This window comes from Engystomops pustulosus, chromosome 2 (assembly GCF_040894005.1).
Source record: "Engystomops pustulosus chromosome 2, aEngPut4.maternal, whole genome shotgun sequence".
In the NCBI taxonomy this organism is placed as follows: Eukaryota; Metazoa; Chordata; class Amphibia; order Anura; family Leptodactylidae; genus Engystomops; species Engystomops pustulosus.
In genome coordinates this window covers 228,404,453-228,418,824 of record NC_092412.1, presented here as the reverse complement: position 1 = coordinate 228,418,824, position 14,372 = coordinate 228,404,453, and the positions used below count along the sequence as shown (strand labels likewise).

Here is a 14,372-nt window from a genome sequence, read left to right as displayed (position 1 = left end):
GGGATTCTCCACATCATCAAATTGCACTTGTAATAAATGTGTTAAAACGAGTCAGCCTTGGGTCTTTGTATGACCTGAGGCTGTCATAGTAACAAATCACTGATCCCCGATGACGTTATGGGGAGCGACAATCTAAGCCAACATTGCAGCCATCCTCTTTTTAATGCTGCTGGCAGCGTTGCCGGCAGCAATCGATGGGTAAGCATTGGTAGGTGTTTGCTGCAATATGCAGCAAATACTCCCTAGCTATGGAGAGGTGTCAGGATTCGGGATGCGTGAATCCACTGGACCACCATGGTAGGTGGCACTAGCCGACACATAAGTGGCACCTGGTCTCCACCAGAGCCCGCCGCAAAGCTGGATGGACTTGCTGCGGCAGGGTACCACCAGGTCGTTCCACAGGTGCGACTAGCCCGCTGTGACAGCCGAGGTCGAGAAAGACAGTCTCATGGTCAGGTCCAGGCACAAGGTCAGGGCAGGCAGCAGAGATGCAATGTCAAGTCCAATCCGGGGTCAGCAACGGGAGGTCCAAGCAGATGGGAACTGGAACACCAGCACATGGGACACAGGAACACAGCGGCGCAGGAACACAGCAACATGGTGGAACTTTGGTAACACAGGAACACTGAGGGACTCTGGTAACACGGGAACACGGCAACACAGGAACACGCCAACACAGGAGCAGGAACACACCGGAGCAGGAATGCAGGATACACAGGAACACACAGGAACGCTGGAGGCACAGGAATGCAGGAGACACAGGAACGCAGGATAATCGGTAGGGAGCTTTTTCAAAGGCTGGATGCAGGAGCATCCGTGACAAGAGGGCTCGGCCCGTGAGCCCTCTCCAAACACCCTCAGCTGACACGTGACGTAGTAATATGTCACACGTTGTTAAGGGGTTGTACCACAGGATTCCCGCTCCATTTGCTATTTATGTTGTGAAGGAAGTTGCCCAAGAGAACACTCAGCTATCTCCAGCACTCTTACAGTAATGGGAGTGTAAGAGTGGCAATTTCTGACACCATAGTATTGAATGAAGAGACAGGATGCATATTATTCCTGATTCTCCATATATAAGTTATCGGGGGGCTCTAGTGGTCACACCCAGAGAGATCAGATTTTTATCGATATCCTGTGTATAGAGAATATCAATACAACATGTTAAAATCCCTTTAAGGTTACCTGCAGGTGATGCATATTGCCATGCGATCAATCTGCACAAAATCCTGCATCAAAATCTGCATGCTTATTACTGATTTACTGTGCAATATCCTAACCATTTTTCATTCAAATTTTTGCAATCAGTTACAGATTTGCAGCAAAAAATTGCTGCTGCAAAAATCTGTCCAATTAATTGATAACTGTTACAGCTGATTATTGCAGCCTGGGACTAAAGTACAATAAATTACCAATATCCAGAGGTCCGTTTGTAACTAGGGGTCGTATGTAAGTCGAGTGTTCTTAAGTAGGGGACCGCCTGTATTATGTAGTGAATTTCCCATGTGTTAAATGTGGAAAAATCCACATAGGACATGTATTGGTTGATGTTACCCTAAAAGTGCAGCTCAGCTGAATTGACTACATAAAACTAAGTTTCAATTTCAGACAATGAGCAACATAGAGAAAAATAAATGTATGAAATAATCATATAAATAATAATCATATTACCTTCCGCACACTTCTCTGTAAAGAGAGATGACAATTGCTCAATTTCTCCCAGTAATCTGACGAGTGACGATGGGTCTCCTTCTGAAACAGCCTTCAATATGAGATCTTTCTGTTTTTTTGTTTTTTTAATTAAGTCGGATGCATAGTCACTGCAACATTAAAAAAAATACTTTCAGAACAGTGAGACAGATTTACTATGCTATAAATATCTTCTGGATTTACCCGTGGGTGATGCCAGGTGATAAAAGTGGCACATTCTGACAACAGCACCTATGTAATGGCTTAGCTAAAGACCAAAAAAATTGGATGAATCTACCATTAGAAGTAGATTCATCCTTCCCAACTCTAGTTTAATATTTAATAATGCTGGAACCTAACCTAACTAGTTAAAACTTTATTTTGGTAAATTAACTGTAAATGTAAGATAACTGCAGGGGCTACTGGGGCATGTACTTGCCTCAGCTCCCACTACCAGCCAGGCTAGTACACGCCCCAGTAGCCTCTGAAGTTAATTTACATATTCATAAAATAATGTTTTTAAGAAGTTAGGTTCAATTCCATGGTAGATTCATCATGGTAGGTTTCCCTTAAGCAGTCGCTATATTAGCCCAGGTTTGCTACTCCTAGATTCCTTGTCTATTGTTATTAGGGTGGACCTCACACGCAATTTATACATAAGCAGGGATGGACCTAATCTCTCTGCTGCCTGAGGCAAAGTAGAGAATGGCGCTCCTGTTGCCCTATCCATGAGTAATATATCATGATATTTTTTTTAGTAAGTGGGTTCTCAATGCAGTGCACGCTTGGTGTGCCAAAGCTCCTTCAGCTACAAATGTTTAAAAAGTGTTTAAACCGTGATACAGCGGTTTAGGACACTAACGAAAATAAGCTCTGGCACCAGCTCACCCTGAGCTGGTGCTCGCTATATGCATCTTACACCTACCACTTCAAGTGGTAGGTTTCCTTTAAAAAAAAGTGCTTCTCACTCATATCCAGCAGTGACGAGTGACGATGGGTCTCCTTCTGAAACAGCCTTCAATATGAGATCTTTCTGTTTTTTTGTTTTTTTAATTAAGTCGGATGCATAGTCACTGCAACATTAAAAAAAATACTTTCAGAACAGTGAGACAGATTTACTATGCTATAAATATCTTCTGGATTTACGCGTGGGTGATGCCAGGTGATAAAAGTGGCACATTCTGACAACAGCACCTATGTAATGGCTTAGCTAAAGACCAAAAAAATTGGATGAATCTACCATTAGAAGTAGATTCATCCTTCCCAACTCTAGTTTAATATTTAATAATGCTGGAACCTAACCTAACTAGTTAAAACTTTATTTTGGTAAATTAACTGTAAATGTAAGATAACTGCAGAGGCTACTGTGCCATGTACTTGCCTCAGCTCCCACTACCAGCCAGGCTAGTACACGCCCCAGTAGCCTCTGAAGTTAATTTACATATTCATAAAATAATGTTTTTAAGAAGTTAGGTTCAATTCCATGGTAGATTCATCATGGTAGGTTTCCCTTAAGCAGTCGCTATATTAGCCCAGGTTTGCTACTCCTAGATTCCTTGTCTATTGTTATTAGGGTGGACCTCACACGCAAGTGATACATAAGCAGGGATGGACCTAATCTCTCTGCTGCCTGAGGCAAAGTAGAGAATGGCGCTCCTGTTGCCCTATCCATAAGTAATATATCATGATATTTTTTTTAGTAAGTGGGTTCTCAATGCAGTGCGTCACACCTATGCTGGCAGGGATTGTCAATAGACATTATTTTTATGTGTCAAGTCCTGCTTTTTAGCAAGTGGCTGCACCCATGATGCTGCCCACCTTCTTGCTGCCTGAGGCAGCACCCCTAAACATAACAGTCCCAAACAAAGGACCCACAGTCCATTGTTGTTTGTGGCCTGATTTTGCACATGTCTAATGTAGATAGCCTTAAACTGAATTTCTGCAAAATTTGGATGGTTTAAATCCCTGAACCTGGACTTCAGACAGAAGTTTGGGTTCGGCATTCAACCTCAACACCCACCAGTAACTCCTGCAAATAGTGCTGCTATTTTCTCTAGGATCACCTCTCCCCAATGACGGCAACATTTAAATGGTTAATATCCGCAATCAGTGTCAGCATGTTGGATTTCAGTACAATGCTGACACGTTTTGCTTGATCTGTAGAAGTGTGCTAATGGTACTCTGCTACAGATCAGTAGGCAGTTCACCATATAATTCAATAAAACAGTATATTAAAGGAGTGAACAGACCTATTTTGTTCATTATTCGGTCAAACATGGCAAACCAGAAATTAAATGTGTCTGCTTATCACTACATAAAACTAACATAGAATGTCACCAATACTTAAACTGCTGTTACCTGTTAGTCAGGTTCACCAAGCAGGTGGTCACATCCTCTGAGGGGGAATCAACTTCACCACATTTACTGTTGTCACTATGAAAATAGAAGAAAAAAAAATAAATATTCACCTTAAAAGCTACAAATGTAATTATTTCATTGAATTATTGTCATATTATGAAATTACTTTATTAAAGGAAACCTACTACTTGAAATAGTAGGTGTAAAATGCAGGGTGAGCTGGTGCCGGAGCTTATTTTCGTTAGTGTCCTAAACCGCTGTATCGCGGTTTAAACACTTTTTAATCTTTATAGCTGAAGCAGCTTCGGCGCACCAAGCGCGCGACCGTGCGCGCGTGATGTCACCGACTCTCCTTCACTTCCTATGTAGGTGCGCACATGGTCGCACGCTTGGTGTGCCGAAGCTCCTTCAGCTACAAATGTTTAAAAAGTGTTTAAACCGTGATACAGCGGTTTAGGACACTAACGAAAATAAGCTCTGGCACCAGCTCACCCTGAGCTGGTGCTCGCTATATGCATCTTACACCTACCACTTCAAGTGGTAGGTTTCCTTTAAAAAAAAAGTACTTCTCACTCATATCCAGCAGTGCCACCCTTGCACAGGTCTCTGCTTTTAAACATCTGCTCTATTTTCCTTGGGGGAGAGGCTAAGCAAAGTTATAAAAATAGGCCAAAAATTCCCTTTCTAAAGATTACATATAAATATAATGTAGTATGTGCAATATACCCCACCGGGGCCTAGCCTTTTCTTGGTGGCCTGGAGGCTGACAGGGCCCAGAATACTGGAGTGGCTGGCTAGTGCGGCCAATGGAACGCTGTGGTCACGGTGCTTGGTATGGGGACCGGAGGGCTGTCCTACAGCCTGGCAGGTCTCCAGCAGGTGGTGTGTGCAAGAAATAAGGAGGGAGAGGCTGATGTACTGGTTCTCCCTGGGGCAATCCCTGAGTGTCTGCAAGATAAGTCCCTAGGTAATGGATGGGAAAGCCTGTGGTGGTAGACAGGCGTAACCATGGATCAGACGGAGGCAACGTTGTGCAAATCAACTTACAGTTTTTTAAAATTATTTTGTAACAGCAGGCAATGGCCCAAAATGATCAAACAGCAGATTCTGGTTGCTGGAGTGGTCATGGAGAGTGGTCCACAGGAATGGTGCACCCCGCCTCATAGTAGATGCAGGCTGGGATGGTTCAGGGAGAACTGTGTCCAAGTAGTGGAATCTGCAGTTTCAGGCTTGAGTCTCCAAACTTGCCCTGTGTGTCAGGCAGTAGGCCTGAGGTACTATCAGTTCCTGGGATTAGTATATGTAGCAGCAGCACTGAAGGTGTGCTGCACACACTGGCTCCTTACTGAACTGAGACAGATACACTAAGACCATGTGGTCTGGCTTTCTTCTCTGACCATGTGCTTTCACCCAACAGGGGTTTTTTATACTCCCCCTGATCAGGTGGTAGCGCCTCTACAATCACACTCCAGGTTTCATAGCAAACAGATCATTGGCTAATTACATGCACCAGTTAACTGTTGCCAGGCAGTATCTACAGTAGCAATTACAGTTAGTTCTCCCTGCATTATCCTCTGGATGAGTTGTGCAGGCTCACCAAATAGATCCTGACAAGGAAAGGGCACTATTCGCAACTACCCACCTGCCTATGCATTGGCAGGGATGTTGCATATGTATATTACATTTAAAATATATTTGTATTAAACCATATACATTGGCTCAGATTTATCTGACTGCACATTCTTTTCAGTGCAAACTGCTTGCACGTGTATTAAAGAAGTGTCGCAGCTGCACTATTCTGCAATGAAGGGGGCATTCCTGTGCACTGTTGGACCCTGCAACACATTTATCAAGCAGTGGCCGACAGAATTGTGTAGCACAATGTTAAAGCTGCACTAAAAGAAACTTGGTGCACTCTGTTGGAGCAGTGCAGGGGGCGCCAGATTCACGAAGAACGTGCAACACATTTCATGAATCTGTTGCACACTGCTCCCTCTACAGGCAAACTGCACATAGTACAGTTTGCACTATTTTCGATAAATGTGGTCTATTATCTGCAAAATCCATCATGATAAACCAGGAAAACTTATTAATAGATCCAGGCACCATCACTGTGGTAATCTTCTTATATTTCTTATCCATGGCCTCCTTCCTTCTAAAATCAACAAAAATTATGCTAATAACCAGAGCTACTCTGTGCAGTAGCTCCCCAGGTTATTAAACTGTCTTACCCACCCCTTTGCCGCCTCATCACTTCCCCTTCCCTCTGCCTTGTGTAATCTTACTGTTAAAGCACACAGCTTTGAGGGCGTGGTGCTCCTTGCACAATGTAACAGCCTGTAAATCTGCAGCACGGAGAAGCTCTGGTAAACCCAAATAAAGCCTTCTGCAGTAGCATAATTTTAAAAGTTTTCTTTTGAAAGGAAGGTTCTGTGGGAAGAAAAGTCAAAATCTCGCAATAGCCAATTTTTCTAATTTGTTAATCAAATAATGTTAAAATTGAACTAAATATGGCACATTTCCAAAACGGGAACAGATTAAAACTACCAAAAACTACCCCCATCCCTTTGTAATACTCTGCTCCTGTCTACTAACAAGACATTGACATTTATGATTTGTATTGTATATTCCACAAAAGTAAGAATTAAAAAATATAGTTTGGGGGGATTATTGCCTAATTCTCCTACACATAGAATGACAAGATCGGATACCACGGGTTCTAGAAACCTTTCTGGCTTTCTGTTATGGAAATGAGACATTCATCTCTATAACATGTAATAAAGTTTTGGAGATTATGTTGCTATGTTTGTTGACACAAAAGGCTTTTATAGTGACTATACGGTGAAGAAGAACATGACATCCTGGTTAATGATTCATCAAATTAATAAAGAGAAATTGCTTAGTTTTGCTGAACAATGTTTTTAGGAGCAGGAGAGGAGGAGAGTGAATCCAGATATTGAGAAAGACAAACATCAACTCGTTTCCGAGACTGATTAAGGTCATGTTTCTTCTTGATAATAGAACAGTTTGGTGTTTATTGATTTTTCTACTCATTTTCTGCTCAAAAAAGGGATATTTAGGCCTTGAGCCTTGTGTAGAATGATCTGACATAGACTATATAGTGACCTATACTGGAGATCTGGGGGTTTCTCACACTGTAGTTGATGATGCCGAATCTCTTAGACACTTTATAATTAAATAATACTTGACTCACACACTTAAAGGGTTTGTTCACTTTAAGCACATTCTAGCAAATAATTGATATTGTTTTGTGTAACGAAAAGTTCTAAAATTTTCCAATACAATTTCTGTATCAATACTTCAACGGCTTTCTAGACCTTCACTTGCTGTCGTGCAACAGGGAGCTTCATTGTTTACTTCCTGTAGATGGTCATGTGATGTCACACAGGTGCACGGCCAGTTAGAAAAAAAAGAGGCAACTTTGATAAGATATATTACAAAATCTATTATATCATCTAGTGATGCTATAATGCAAATTTCCCAAAGAAACATATATCTTTGGGGTGGATAGCCAAATAACAAAAACAGTTACAACAAAAATTGTATAAAAGTACGCAATCTTTATTAATAATGTAAAGTTACATACAGGTTAAAAAATGAATGCTGTCCACAGTTAATGCAGTGCAATATTGTTATCTCGAGCTACTGCAGAGGACACCCCAATGGCCACTAGATGGCACCATACCGTGATAAGACATATATACACTCACCGGCCACTTTATTAGGTACACCTGTCCAACTGCTCGTTAACACTTAATTTCTAATCAGCCAATCACATGGCGGCATTTAGGCATGTAGACATGGTCAAGACAGACAATCTCCTGCAGTTCAAACCGAGCATCAGTATGGGGAAGAAAGGTGATTTGAGTGCCATGGTTGTTGGTGCCAGAAGGGCTGGTCTGAGTATTTCAGAAACTGCTGATCTACTGGGATTTTCACGCACAACCATCTCTAGGGTTTACAGAGAATGGTCCGAAAAAGAAAAAACATCCAGTGAGCGGCAGTTCTGTGGGCGGAAATGCCTTGTTGATGCCAGAGGTCAGAGGAGAATGGGCAGACTGGTTCGAGCTGATAGAAAGGCAACAGTGACTCAAATCGCCACCCGTTACAACCAAGGTAGGCAGAAGAGCATTTGAGGCAGATGGGCTACAGCAGCAGAAGACCACACCGGGTGCCACTCCTTTCAGCTAAGAACAGGAAACTGAGGCTACAATTTGCACAAGCTCATCGAAATTGGACAGTAGAAGATTGGAAAAACGTTGCCTGGTCTGATGAGTCTCGATTTCTGCTGCGACATTCGGATGGTAGGGTCAGAATTTGGCATCAACAACGTGAAAGCATGGATCCATCCTGCCTTGTATCAACGGTTCAGGCTGGTGGTGGTGGTGTCATGGTGTGGGGAATATTTTCTTGCCACTCTTTGGGCCCCTTGGTACCAATTGAGCATCGTTGCAATGCCACAGCCTACCTGAGTATTGTTGCTGACCATGTCCATCCCTTTATGACCACAATGTACCCAACATCTGATGGCTACTTTCAGCAGGATAATGCGCCATGTCATAAAGCTGGAATCATCTCAGACTGGTTTCTTGAACATGACAATGAGGTCACTGTACTCAAATGGCCTCCACAGTCACCAGATCTCAATCCAATAGAGCATCTTTGGGATGTGGTGGAACGGGAGATTCGCATCATGGATGTGCAGCCGACAAATCTGCGGCAACTGTGTGATGCCATCATGTCAATATGGACCAAAATCTCTGAGGAATGCTTCCAGCACCTTGTTGAATCTATGCCACGAAGAATTGAGGCTGTTCTGAAGGCAAAAGGGGGTCCAACCCGTTACTAGCATGGTGTACCTAATAAAGTGGCCGGTGATGTCTTATATATGTCTGTAATATCATACCCAAGTAATGGTAAACTACCAAACAACTGTTGTACTAGTGACGATCATATAAAACAAAAAAAATAATTTTCTATAATTCTGTAGAGCACTGTCAAAGCCAAGTAGAACTAAATAGAAATAAAGCGGCACATAGTTCTGCCAATCATATCTGCCATTTTGCATTAGGGATTTGCTAAGACCATCATCGATGTGGTATGTTAAAATGTGAGTTGCCCTTCCCTTAAACCTTTTCATGACAAAGGATCATTGGTACCTGAATGTCTATGTCATAATTTGTAGTTCTGTTCTTATAACTGATGATATATTTGACAGGTCTACTGTACATATCATAACAAGTTTTTCTTAGTTTTGTTTTTCATGAGATTTTCATTTGAGACTTTAACTTGAAAGGAAGCAGTAAAATTGAACAAACCTATACAAAAATATGTAAAAAATATGTATGGTATCAGTCAGTCATCCTTCCCCAGGTTCAGCTACAGAGGGTGCATGTACTTGTGCAAACTTCTTCTCCATTCCACCTTTAGCTGTCAGGCTGGAAAGAGGGCACATTGCATATGCCTATATCTTCTGAACTGTAGCACCTTTAATATCACACCAAGACTGTGTAATTATGAGCCACAGATTGAGAGATACCACTATTAAAGTTCAGTCCGGAGTGGGAGCTGTATATAAAAATTGTATCTATGATTGCATATTTAACAGTGAATGAATCTGGTTCTGTGGAACCGAAAGCCATAGATCTTTTTAATATGAAAACACAACTGTTTTTCTTGCTGCCAACATTAAAAATACAAGTGTTCAAGGAGTACCCCTGCCTTGACGTCTATACATTGCTCTCAGCCCCCCGGTATGTGCATTTAGAACATACAGTGGGTATGGAAAGTATTCAGACTCAAAACAAAAAAAGATGTTGGTTTTTGCTCATTATTGTACACTCTGCACCCCACCTTGAAAAAAACCCCCAGAAATGTAGATCGTTTTGTTAATTTATTAAAATATCAGTAGTGGATTCTCCACTAGGGGCATTCTGGGAAAATATGCAAAGTTTTGCAGGATGGGATAAGGAAAGGGAGCTGGCTTACAAGGTAGCTAAAAGGGGTTTCTTTATCCCATCCTGGAAAACTTTGCATATTTTCCCATAATCCCCCTAGTATCCATAGCATTCATGGCTATAAGACTCCACACGCCTACATGGTGGCCTTAACTGCCAGTCTCCGTAAGAAGCACTCCTACTTCTTGACCCTAGTCACAAGCCTCTCACCCAGCCAAACCAGTTCCCTGAACTGTACTGAGGAGACCCAACCAGGTTGAAACAGTTCTGTCTACAGTTGGGAGTCTGTTCCTTGTGGAAGAGATATACTGGTTTGGTTTGATATTATGTCATAAGGCCTCTTGTATTTCATGCTTGATGTCAAGGGAGCTGCCTGAAAGAGGCAAGGTTTTCCTTATCCCATCCTGAAAAACTTTGCATATTTTCCCAGAATTCCCCTAGTGGAGCATCCATGGCTATAAGACTCCACACCCCTACATGGTGGCCTTAACTGCCAGTCTCAGTAAGGAGAACTCTTACTTACCGATCCAAGGAACTCAGAGATGACAAAAGGTACAAAAGAATTTCTGCAGAACTCAAAGGTCCTAAGAGCACAGTAACCTCCATAATCCTTAAATGGAAGAAGTTTGCGAGGACCAAAACTCCTCCTCGATCTGGCCGTCCAGTCAAACTAAGCAATTGTGGGAGAAGAGCCTTGGTGAGAGAGGTAAAGAATAACCCCAAGATCCCTGTGGTTGAGCTCCAGAGATACAGTAGGGAGATGTTAGAAAGTTCCACAAAGTCACCTATCACTGCAGTCTCTACCAGTCAGGGGTCTATGGCAGTGTGCTGACAGAAGCCTCTCCTCATTGCAAGACATATGAAAGACACATACAGTGTGCAAACATGTAAAAGACTCCCCGACTATGAGAAGTAAGGTTCTTTGGTCTGATGGGATGACCTGCCAAATACAATCCCAACAGCGACACATGGTGGTGGTACCATCATGCTATGAGGTCAGGGAAAGGACGACTGGTTGCAATTGAAAGAAAGATGCATGTGGTCAAGTTTAGAGATATCCTGGATGGAAACCTATTCCAGAGTGTTCTGGACCTCAGATTGGGCTGAAGGTTCACCTTCCAACAAGACAATGACCCTAAGCTCACAACTATAATAACAAAGCAGAGGCTTCAGAACAACTCTGTGACCATTCCTGACTGGCCCAGCCAGAGCCCGGACCTAAACACGATTGAACATCTCTGGAGAGACTTAAAAATGGCTTCCACCAACGTTCACCATCCAACCTGAGGGAACCGGAGAGGATCTGCAAGGAAGAGGCAGAGGATCCCCAAATCCAGGTGTGAAAAACTGGTTGCCTCTTCCCAAGAAGACTCCTGGCTGTACTAGCTCCAAAGCTGCTTCTGTGCAATACTAAGCTAAGAGTCTGAATACTTTTCACGATGTGATATTTCAGTTTTTCTTGTAAATATTTTTGCTAATTTATTAAAGATTTTGGAAAAAAGTGAAAAATGTAAAGGGGTCTCATACTTTCTGTACCCACTGTGTATATAAACACATAGCTGTTGTGAAGAAGTTAAACTCACAAAATATGTGTAAGTTGCCATAGACCCAGAACTTCAGAACGTGAATCCTCATTTGAACCCCCTTACTGGTTAACATTAACGTAACCATTTTTATTTCTATTTATAGAAATTCATTCCCAAAACATATGTACATAAGCTATAAGGATTCATAGTAAAAGAAGAGGTTATCTCGGGACACATACTTGCCAAATAGCACATATTTCTAATTCCCACAGGGTTGAAAAGGTTCATAAATAACATAACTGAGTAGTGACTTGATTTAAGGTGAAGGCAAAGATTTAGAAATGCTAAATTGATCACTTGCAGGTCTTGGCAAACTACTAATAAACATAACATCATTGCTTCATGTTAACTCTTTGTGGGGCAATTATCATGATGTAAAAGTGATTGATGTTCCCCTCGCCCCACAGATTGTGACGATATACCAAGAAGTTCTGGCCTTGTAGTATATTTGGCTCCTGACTATGTGGATGGAGTTTAAAGGGGTTTTCCCATGAAGCAAAGTTAGGCCCAATCCATGGGATAGGGCTTAACTTGCTGATAAGTGGGGGTCTCAGTGCGCTGTGCTTGGTGATATCCGTCAGCTCCATAGAGATTAATGGAGCAGAGCGGTCATGCGCGGCCGTCCATTAGTCTGAGGAGCTGCCAGGGGTTGTTGGACCCCTTGTTCTCACGATCTGCGTGGGTCTCAGCACTAATCAGCTAGTTAGGCCCTATCCTGTGGATAGGCCGGAACCTCTTGGTATATCAGTGCAATCTGTGGCGTGAGGGGAACATAAATCACTTTTATATCATAATAATTGCCCCACAAAGAGTTAACATGTACCAATGAACCCAATTCATACAGATACTGCATAATTCAGCTAACACATATGGCTGACACCTGAAATCGTTGCTGGCACTAATTGCGGATGTGAAACCCTTAAAATTCACCATCATTTATCCTAGGGGGTCTCGAAAAACTGTAAAAAAATCAATTTAAACATAAATAAATAAAGGATTTTTAGTTTTTTTTTGGGGGGGGGGGGTTAAAGCTACAAAAGTGTGAAAGAGGCCTTTTTGTAATGTTTAGTTCATTTTCCTATAATTATAAATAAATTCCCTACTCTTCTTCAGTCTTTCAGAGCTGGCGATCACATGACTGCTAGGTCTATAACCACGGCGGCAGCACAAACTCTTATATTCACTGCATAGCGCAACTTCAAAAAAGTAGTGAAGAAAGGAGAAGCGTAAATTAGCTGCTTCTGCTTTGTCCCTAGGGTGTCTGTCTCTGACAACCGGAAACCCGGTCCTGCTACTGCAATCAGCATGGGAGCAACTGCATCGACCCAAAAAGATGTTGTTGCCAACTAGGGACTTTCACTACCTGCCGTTAAATGACAAATACTTTCCGCCTTCATAGAGTTGTTCTAAACTCGGCACCACAATGTTGCGCAAAGTTTTATTATAATATTTGGCACACCTGACCACGCCCCTTTTCAATTGTTCACGCCCCTTAGTTGGACAAAAAAGTGTTGAAAACCTTGATAAATGTGACAGAAAGCATTTTCTGGGGCAAATTACACCACAAGTCTGGAAAATGATGCTTAATACATCTCCCCCAAAGGGCTTTCGGGATCAAGTTAAAGTGAATTTTACTGAAAGCTGAATGGGTTTTAAGATTTATTACATTTTTTATAACTTTGACTCATTTCTTAATTTATATAGCGCACACAGATTCCGCAGCGCTGCACAGAACTCGCCAAATTGGTCCCTGTCCCTATGGGGCTCACAATCTAATCAAGCTACCAGTATGTTATGGAGTGTGGGAGGAATCTGGAGGACCCGGAGGAAACCCATGCAACTTATAGTCTCTTATAAGATGTCATTCAACTTTTCATGCCTCCCATTTACTAGAGACAAATTATAGCAATTGTTTTTCCGATTTTTTTTAATAAATGAGAAATCAACAAGAAATGTGGTTTGAGAAACTGAACACCTTACAGCTTACAAACCCACCGGAGTACAAAGTGTGTAAAAGCCCCCAAATGTTTTAATAAAATATTACAGATAATAAAAGCTAAAAATTAACAGCTTACATATTGTATCACACAGCACATTGAAGACGTTCTTGGAAGAGGCATAGGGAGACTTACCATATTGTAACATTTGTATCCATAGGCTTAGAAAGCACAAGATGTTTCTTTTCAATGGGAGAAGCTTCATCATCTGTGCTGTCATCCAGCGTGGAGCTTTCAGTAGCCATAATGTCACCTAGTCCAACTCCAGAGAACGCTGCACATAATATCCCAGCACAGAGGCACCTGACTTATTATAATAGAAAATCTGTGACCGTGTGAAGAAATCTCCAGATTGTATGTCATAAAACTAGTTAAAAGTACACAAAGGTGGAGTAAATAGGACGGAGGATGGCTCATCCACATACCCACCTAACCTGTTCTCTGGTTGTGGTAGTGTTTCATGGCACACCCTGACACAAGACAATATCTCTATCAATGTTCCTGTCCTCTGATGCTGCTGTGTAACCGGCGCATCAGCTGCTTCCACTGGAATGTATCATGAATCATGAAGTTATATCATAACATGTTAAAAAGGACTTATCACCACCTCAACTCTTTACATCCTTTAATAGACATTGTAGCACTGATAATGGCACAACTGTAATTGTTTGGAATGTTTCTATTCCAATTCTATTGACAGTGATTATTCTGTTACAATTCTAGATTTGGGAGGGCTTCTAAACATGTTGTTGACTGTTGATGTG

The 14,372-nt window shown here is 41.9% G+C and overlaps 1 protein-coding gene across 1 annotated transcript in view; it reads right to left on the bottom strand.

Annotated features, from left to right (window-relative positions):
* LOC140117098 (transient receptor potential cation channel subfamily V member 3-like) overlaps nt 1-14,089 on the bottom strand; it is a 36,292-nt gene extending 22,203 nt beyond the window's left edge. Inside the window, exons 1-4 of the mRNA XM_072133531.1 lie at nt 13,744-14,089; nt 4,048-4,122; nt 2,658-2,762; nt 1,672-1,820 (exon numbers count right to left, since the gene is read on the bottom strand). Coding sequence (XP_071989632.1) covers nt 1,672-1,820; nt 2,658-2,762; nt 4,048-4,122; nt 13,744-13,853 — 439 coding nt within the window. The 5' untranslated portion in view covers nt 13,854-14,089. The remainder of the gene's footprint in view (nt 1-1,671; nt 1,821-2,657; nt 2,763-4,047; nt 4,123-13,743) is intronic.
* Between the last annotated feature and the right edge of the window lie 283 nt (nt 14,090-14,372).